The sequence below is a fragment of the Populus nigra genome, chromosome 10 (genome assembly GCF_951802175.1).
Source record: "Populus nigra chromosome 10, ddPopNigr1.1, whole genome shotgun sequence".
Taxonomy (NCBI): Eukaryota; Viridiplantae; Streptophyta; class Magnoliopsida; order Malpighiales; family Salicaceae; genus Populus; species Populus nigra.
Genome location: NC_084861.1, coordinates 7,321,839 through 7,330,988, shown reverse-complemented (window position 1 = coordinate 7,330,988; position 9,150 = coordinate 7,321,839). Strand labels below are relative to the sequence as shown.

The 9,150-nt window shown below is 33.7% G+C and overlaps 1 protein-coding gene across 1 annotated transcript; it reads right to left on the bottom strand.

Annotated features, from left to right (window-relative positions):
* Positions 1-429: 429 nt before the first annotated feature.
* Positions 430-2,189, bottom strand: LOC133705035 (protein RGF1 INDUCIBLE TRANSCRIPTION FACTOR 1). Its single transcript, XM_062130130.1, has 4 exons — positions 1,915-2,189; positions 1,369-1,629; positions 972-1,130; positions 430-816 (listed from the first exon to the last, which is right to left on the bottom strand). The coding sequence occupies exons 1-4, from the start codon at positions 1,915-1,917 to the stop codon at positions 571-573; spliced, it is 669 nt and encodes a 222-aa protein (XP_061986114.1). The 5' UTR covers positions 1,918-2,189; the 3' UTR covers positions 430-570.
* Positions 2,190-9,150: the final 6,961 nt, after the last annotated feature.

Here is a 9,150-nt window from a genome sequence, read left to right as displayed (position 1 = left end):
ACATAATCAGCAAATAATATGATATTTTTAATTTTTTTACAACTTTTGTAAAGTGTTTTTTGTCCAAAATAAAAGGAAAATACTTTTCTGGAAATCAAGTCAATTTTGTTTTTTTTAAAATGTTTTTTGTTGATCAAAAAATATTTTTCGTTAATCAACTTTTTAATAACAAAAAATTACAAAAAAATTTTAAAAATAATTTCTTAAAAACTATTTTTCAACAAGCATACTACCCTGGTGAAACCAAAACCATTTAGACTCTTCAGCATAGATTCAGATGCAAAGCTCATCATCTCCATTATTATTTATTTCTATATACCACGCACACAAACAAGCTATACAGCCTCGAGTGATTTTTTTCTTGTTGTGGGCTCTCCATCTCAACTAACCCACCTTTTATCTCCGAATGGGGGCCACCTAGGAGTGATATGTTCTTAAAGGCTATTTGTGGATTATTATTATTATTAAGTACCTTAATATGAACCATAAATGTATCATATATATATATATATATAAAAAAAAAAAAATCTGGGAAAGAAGAAAAAGAAAAGAACATGGTTATTGTTTTGACTAACATAGTGGCGCCCTCCGAGGGACGCCTTTTCTCTTCTGCAATTGTCTTCTTGGTTTCAAAGCTGAATTCATCCAGCCTTGAGTATCCTCAGACATATCAGTCAAGGAAAGTGACGATTCGTTCTCACTTGAATGCTTTTCTGCATTGGGGTTTTCCTTCCAGGAAAGGTTGGTAAATTCCTGAATTGATAAGGAGATGATTTCATGGTTTTGATCTTTAAGCTCTACTGAAACAGCTGAAACCTGAAAATACAATCAGAAATCACCGTGAGGGGTATTTCTTTGCGATCCTGAGCAAGCAAGGCGCCAGTCCTTCGATTCGAATGAAAATATTGTGGGAATAGAAGAAACATAAAGCAATAAAATGATGCCGATACTATAAAGTTAATCCTGGTTACCTTGCATGCAATGGAGCAGAAACGGTTGGGAACATCTTGCAGATATCTCGCACATGCTTCACAAGAAGCACCGAACTTTGCTTTCGTGGATGGTCTTGCATCTTTAGACTGAGGCCGTGGTTTCAGATGAATAGCCTTTTCACCGTTGATCTTATAGGTCTGCCGAATCAAATTAGTTTTCCTTCAGAAACCATAACCAGTCATTTGCAAATAAAATTCTATCAAAAGGGTGAATGAAAGAATGGCAGGATTGAGAGATAAGAAAAACAGAAAAAGATTAACAATCTGATAAATTTAATCCCATTAAAGACTTCTATATCAGAAATCCTTACTCTCTAACTCTTTATCAAGAAAGATACATAATTCCATCACAACTATTAATAAATAAATAAAAAACCTGAATTTTAGAGCAATCTAGATGTTTTTGAATCTCTTGAAGGCGAACAACATCATGGTAAACATATTTGCAGATCTGGAGTTGTCTATGAAGGCAATGAGACTCCATACAATGTCGACAACACCCAACACTGCAATCAATACAGAACACGTTTTTCTCGTTCTTTCTACGTTCTTGATGGTTGCTGCAAGAATCAAAGAAATCGCTATGGAGAAGAGTAGTGAGCCAATCTGTGTTTTTTACATAAATTTTGCAGCCTACCTGCAACAATAAAGAACATCAAATATTATTTATTGTAATTCAATTCAACAACTGGGTAATCCCAATAATTCAAATCACAAATTGATAAGATAAAAAAAGATGTCAATTAAATCAAATTGCCTGAAATTAATTCCAACCAACAAAAACAGACATCCGAGTTTCTTAAATTTCTCTCTACTGAGAAACAAGCAAACAGTCCAAGAGTCTAAAATTGCTGAAAAACCAATCAAACTGAGTGAAAGAAGTAGCAACAATTAAAACTGATCCAAGACAAAGAATTCATACCATTTCTTATGGTTTGAGATAGAACTGTACTGTCGTTGATAGGCGGTTCAATTCAGTGAAAACCAAGAATTTTGCAAACAGAGGTTGTGAAAAAGAAAAGAGCAAAAGAAGAGAAAAGAGAGAAGGGAAAGCACAAGGAATATGAAAGGTTTATGTTGATACAAGGCATGCACAAGATAAATTAAGAAAGAAAAGAGAGAGAGAGAGAGCGCATAAAAGGAAAGAGAAATCGTTGTGAATGTTGTTTACTGCTCTACTCAGCACAGCAGTGGCCTACCCGCGGCGGGAATGTATTGTACAATATCTCTCTATTATGGAAAATACTATATATAAAAAAAAAACATAAAATTCTCTACAGACGGAACTATAAAAGAACAAGAGTTAACTCTGTTGTGGAGTCCTGAGATGGCACTGAGCTTGCCCATGCCCGTTTATTCTTGCCATGGAAAATAAATAAAATACAAAATAGTGTAGTGTATTATGATGATCACTTTCATAATCCTTTCACTGTCCCATTTATTTCATTCTGAATTGGAGAGAGTTTAATTCTCTTCTTAATGTGATCAGAACAGTCAATTTTCTTCAATATTAGTCTACTCTTAGTGAATCTTTCATCTTCCCTGCGAAATTCATCGACAAGGAATATTTTCAAAGCTTTGTACTCATGAAAACTGAGTATATCTTATTCCTTGCTCTCATTTTTTTTATTATTTAAAATGATTTTCTTTAATGTATTTTAAAGCTAAAAATATTTTTAAAAACAACAAACAAATACAAGGGTTTTGATATTTTTTTTTTGAAAAATATAATTCGTGAAAAAGCACCATCAAGTCATTGTTTGTTTTTTTTATTTTTATTTATTTATTTATTATTATTAATGTTACGAGTTTTCTTTTCTCTACTCGTGAAAAGATCGTCGTGAGGTGGAAAAGAAATCTTGGGGATTTGACAAAAAGAGATTTGGTTTTATTGAGCCTCACTTTGATCCAATAAGTCAGCCTTTTCGAAATTGCAAGTCATAATTTATCCTCAATCATGGAAATGTGAATGCCGATTTTGTCCTTTGAATTGTGGCAGAAAAGAGACAATAAACTACAGAGACAGCCTTGACTTTATAGGCCATAACGAGGGTCTTTATATGTAAAGGTAATTAAATGAAAAGGGTACAGAGAAAGGAATTCCTGTATTCGCTCCGAAACTTGTTAAACATACACAGCCTGTTTTGCAGTGTGGTCAGTGCTGTACTCTCTGTGTTTTTTAATGTTTTGTGTTTCAAAATATATTAATATAGATTTTTTTTATTTTCTTTTTCTTTTTAATAAGTGTAAATAAAAAATATTAATTTGATTTTTTTAAAAGTAAAAACGATTTGTTAAGGTTTTCCTTTTCTTTTCTTTCTTTTTAATCGAAAGGCAGCTGGCAGCTTCGATTTATCATTATCGTTTTTTCACTCACATTTATCACCGTGCATTCCTTCAAGGAAATCACATTGTTTTTCAAGAAAATCTCCGTTGTATATCTCTTTCTTTTTTTCTTCTTGAAAAAGTTAATATATATCCCTAACTAATTTGATAATAACAAAAAAAAATTATTATAAAAATATTAAAAAAACTGCATGTTTTTCTCAAAAGTTTCCCAGTAAAATCTTTCTTGATGTATCAGTTATAAATGGTTTTGTACATGTCCTGGAAAATTTGACTGTTCTTTTAATTAATTGGTGATGTGTACTCCTAGTCGTCTAGACTTGTTTTATTTGCATGTGCTGCCTAGAAAAAGTAAAATCCACCGTCTCCGACCCGAACCACCACCCGAGCCGTCTTGACCTCTCCATGATCAAAATTCGGTCTCCATTCCTGGGCATCCATGGACCTCCAATTAAAACAGTACTATAATATGAAGCTTTGCAGGGTAGAAATCATTCCCCAGATCAGTCAAGACAGAGACTACTACCTAGGCGGCCCTTTGGAACACTTGAAGAAGATAGTGGTAGCTGAAGGGTTTGCTTAGCACATACAACAGCAGACAAACGAATCCCCTTTCCGCTTAGAATATTGCCTTATCCTGATTTAATCGGAAATCGGGTTTTATACAGAGCAGGGGAGGAGTTTCAGAACATTTTAAACCTGTGTGCAGTGATTTGGTCTCCACTGAGCTTTGGCTCGACAACAAGGTATCTCCATGGATAATCCTATATGTCATTTCTCATTGGATTTTTCATTCAAATAGAGATTTTGAAATGGATCGATTCTGCATGAACGCGATGAAAGGCCTGGACAATCCGGGACTTGGTTCCCGATGAAAGGCCTGGACAATCCGGGACTTGGTTCCCTTATCTTTCTACTCCTGGCAAATTTACTGTACTGAAATTTCAGATAAAATATTTCTTAACTTTAATATTCTACAGGAGCTCATAATTAGTACATACATTAATTATATACTATTCTTGAAAATTTTTTATCAAAGATATATCAGTTCAACTGGCGATTCACCTGCTGGTTATATCAATGACAAAGAATGATCAGTTGAGCCGATGAATAACGCTGAAGCCGAAAAGCCTATAAACCACATAACGCTGAATTATCATAATCTAGTTTCTATATTATCATAAGTTTAGATTTATTCAGGGTCCATACAACATTTTATTTCAGAGTAACTGATATCTTAAATTATTTTTCTTTTAATTTTCCCGTTATTTCTTATTGAATTTGATTTGATTTATATTCTCTTAAACTTCTTTTTGGCCATTTACTTAATTATACAGTAACTTCAATATTACATCGATTTTTATAATAATAATAATAATAATAATAATAATAAAAAGTCATCATGAACTCCTTTTGCGTCCATATGTCTTGTCAAGGAAGATATGTGTGGCTTTCTTTGCTTCTCCCAGTTGAACGGTGATAACAGATGGAAACAATCCCTACCACAATTACAAAGCATTACCACCATATTTTACATTAACAAAAACTAAACCCTATTTTTGGATGATTTTAAATACGCATCCCTACATTGCGATTTTATAAATTAATTATGATGATTTGATAGGTTAAAGTTGGGGCATCAGTCAAATTCAAGCAACCACTAAAAAGCATGTGAAACACTTTTATAATTAGTTATATGTCCCGCCGTTGTAAAGATGATACAATTTTATATTATTATGATAATCTAGTTTCTATATTATTATGGTTATCGTAATTATGTGTTTTTGTATTGTATCTATAATGTTTGAACAAAAATAATAAATAGATTTCTATATCTATGAAAATGATTAACCCAGATTTTTTATAATTCGTACATTTTTTTTTCAATTTGATATCAATTTTAATTTTTTTTTATTGAATGATTTTGAATTTAGAAAAAATTTATCATGAAAAGGTAATAAAATTTATAAAACTACATGATATATTACGTTGGCTTTTGGCGCTGTACCTTCGGATCGAACAGGTAATCGAAGGATGCACTGTTATTTACACGATTGCTGCAGTATTAACTAGTCTATGGACAAGTGTTGTGGTGCCAGAAATTTCTCCAACATCCTAAAACATAATTAAGATGAAACGGGAATGGCTTTGTAAACAACTCCTGAACTTTTCCATTGGTTCTTGTCTTCTTTGTTATTCAGGTTTCAGCCATGGATAAGTTTTGGCTGAGGATGGTTTTATAGGCTTTCTATCCGAAACAATAATCTTCCTCTGTCCAGATTACTCATATCACCGTGTCAACAACTATTGAGATTGTGTTTCTATTGACCATTATTTGATGATTGATGAGAATTGCTCTAAAATGACCCTGAGAGATTGTAATACGTGCTTAATTGATTTTAATCATTTGCCTACTTATTGCTTATCCTCAATACAGATATTTTACAAACTGTGTCGTCAGAGCTTTGGTGGGGATGCACCGCAGGCTCTATTCAGTTCTTCAGAAGGGCTTGCAAGTTGTTCACCAGAAAATATGAGATTCTGGATTTTGAGATTTTTCTCTGATCAAGCTTCAGCTACGGCTTTTTCAAATATCCTTGCTATGGGTATCGTTTTTCTGTAATTTTTATGTTTTTTAACAGTCGCAGGAATATAGTATCCATAAAATAGAAGTGAACAAATAAGCCAGCTTTCTCTTTGTTCTCCTTGCTTATTTTTTACTCTTCTTCATTCTTTCATTTTATTCGCTCAGGCAATTACTTTATCAACTTGTATAGTTGCTCACAATAATGCTTTGCTGGTATCCAATAACTTTGCTGAGATAAAAAGCAACGTCTTCAAACGTCTCAGTAAAGATAACATTTGTAGTTTGGTGTGCTCTGGTGAGTTCTCTTAATTGTATTTTACAGTACTTTTTACTGGTGAATGAAACTGTCCATCATCATGGACTAGTTCAAATACTGTTTGTTGTCAATTTTAGCTGCTATACTTTATGTGATGATTACGATATATTGGCTTGATATTTGACTTGGCAGTATTGTATGCAGACGATGTCCAAGAGGGAGTTTTCTGGAGCTCTTTAGGAATGGAAGAGGCTATCGTCGTAGAGACATCAAAATCTTATATCAATATGATATTAACTTTGTTTACTTAATTGGCACACCACCACACTTGATTTAGTGCCATTTTCTAGTTCATTCGTCTTTGATTATGCCGACGTTCACAGCACGGTAAAAGCTGATATGTCCGTCTACAAGCTGTTTGGAGACATGCATTTAAATCCAAGATCCAACCTTTGCATATGATATATAGTTTTTGTCGTTCTGTTCATTTCTGTAGGTCTTGTTGTCTCATGTAAATATTGTCGTGCAATTGCTAACCACCAGATTCCGTAGAGAGATTCCACATCGCAGCATTCCTCTTATTTGTTTTAGCTCAAAATAGACGGGAGGCTGGGTCCTTGGTTTGAGAGTTTTCTTTATGCAAGTAGACCGGAAAAGACTCTGTGCGTTCCATGCTTTAAAGGGAACAATTTTGTAACAGGTTTCTTCCAGGCTTATTTGCTGTGCTTATTATATCTTTTATGAACTCTGCAGAATGCGCTCATGGTTCTCTTCTGTGAAATTTTAACTGATAACACAAAGCATCCATTCCTTGCCAAATTCAATGACATAAAAGCCCATTACATACTCTGAATTTCTTAAAGAGCTTTGAAATCAGGTATTTGGTTTGTATATTAATGTTGCACTTATTCCCCTGTCCATCTAGCAAGTAATTTCTAAATTTAAGAGTCGTGCTTGTTTAGAAAGCACTTTAACTTAAATTCTTCAGTGTCAGGTATTCCCCTGAACTATTAATGGAAGCATCTTTTTCTAAACTATGTTGGTCTACTAAATTATTCCTTCAACTAACTTCATTCAGTATTTGCAAGAAGAATTTCTTGTATTATCGCTTATATTTTTTAACCACATCAGGAGGGGAAAAAATGCTTAATACCATTTCATTAGTTTTGGTAATTATCTGTTCTGACTAGGTCAACTACATTATTGTCGAGATGATTGAATAGTATGTGAGGAGTTCATGATCTGTGAAAACACACAAACAATCCTGTGAGGTATCTAAACGGGGAAGGCAAAATTTCCCAAGAACCATTATCACCATGCTTTCCCAATTTGTCGTCCATCTCCCTCTTAGTTTCTTTGCCACTCTCGGTGTTACTAAAATCCCTCTGATATTCATAGCTGTGTGTTGGTTTCTAGTAAAATCCAAATGGATAGCCATGGAGAGATCTCGAAGGACAATGGTGTTAGGTTTTGTTAAGGAGATATGGATTCAGATGCGGATTTTCAGGTTAATGCTGATCATCATAACTCCTAAAACTAGAGGAAACAGGTCAGAGAAATATTGGATGAGAATACAAGGGATGAGTACTGAAAGGGCTCCTGTAGTTTGGATGAGATTAACATGTCAAAAGCTAGGAAAGATTGAAAATTAGGATTAAAGTTGCTTAAGATACAAATTCTTCTCATGGAGAAATCCAAAATATGGACCTGACAGATTTTCTTAGTTAGGATTAAAGCTAAGATTTTTGCTGGATTAAACTTTAGTCCTTGCACTACTAATTAAATCAAAACAATTTCCCTATGGGACGTGCTAGAGTGGGAAATCATGCAGATAAGAACTAAATTCTTAGTTCGTTATAAAATATCACGGTGTAGTGGCTGGGTTTAAGAAGCAGTTAAAGTTCTTGCACTTGATCTTTAAATCATAAAGTGCACTGCCTTGTTGTTAACAGTTGGTGCGTGCGTGTGTGTTGGGCGGGTGGGGGTTAAGTCTTTTTTCTCTTTATTCCAAATTGTCTGTTTGTATTATAGACTTGAACTTGGTAATGCAGACGTTGAACATTCAGAAAGTATGCAGAAAATAAAAAGAAAAATCTTATCTCCACGAATTATCAAAACAGACTAGGCAAAACAATTAAAAATCAAAACAGGCTATATGTGAACAGAAAAAAACAGCAACTTCTAGCATAAACTATTTTTAACTCCACGTTTCAAGCTTTAACTCAAGTATTTCCATCCAAAAACTCGAGCATTCTAAACAAGACTCTCATACCGATTCGCACTTAGCCTTGAATCTCAACAGATTCATCTCTATACATCAAACCTCAAGTGGAGTTTTTTTTTTTAATCTATTTTAATGGGTATGAATACTTAGAGATGCATGATAATAATCTTCATAAGGATACAGTAATAACATTCATTACCATGCATTTTCAAGCACCGACCAGTAAAGCATGAACATTCAGCAAACAAGTAAAGGATAAAGAAAAGAAATGACACCTATGAGACTTTGATAAGTTAAGGATTTGAAACCTTTTTATTTGTTTTCTATCCCTTTAAAATCTCCACCAGTTTAACAGCCAGACCCAATATATTGAGTCTGGCTTCGTTTTCAGATTCAAGCCTAATGAATCTGTTATTATTATTGGATATTCATGACACTTCAAATATTTACTATACTCTTTATATTTTTTTAAAAAATTTGATATTAAAATGAATATTAATCTGCCGAGGAGCACGGAAGAATATACTTGTTATTTAATATTTCATGTCCCTCTTTTGTACAGCGCAGAGTACTTCCACTCCCATGTGACAGCAGCTAACAAATATTTTCCTCGTAGTTATAGCACCGAGCATACCGAGGATACTTCGTGCTAAACAATATGTCATGGCATTTTATACCATCCAGCTAATAACCTATGTTCATGCCGTTACTTTTTAGGCTTCTGATCCCTAACAAAAACACCCCT

What these genes read in the sequence shown, in the direction of transcription:
- LOC133705035 (XM_062130130.1), bottom strand. An exon ending in TAGATTGCTCTAAAATTCAG is followed by an intron (nt 1,131 to 1,368) that starts GTTTTTTATTTA and finishes TTGATTCGGCAG; the next exon opens with ACCTATAAGATCAACGGTGA. An exon ending in TCTGCTCCATTGCATGCAAG is followed by an intron (nt 817 to 971) that starts GTAACCAGGATT and finishes TTGTATTTTCAG; the next exon opens with GTTTCAGCTGTTTCAGTAGA.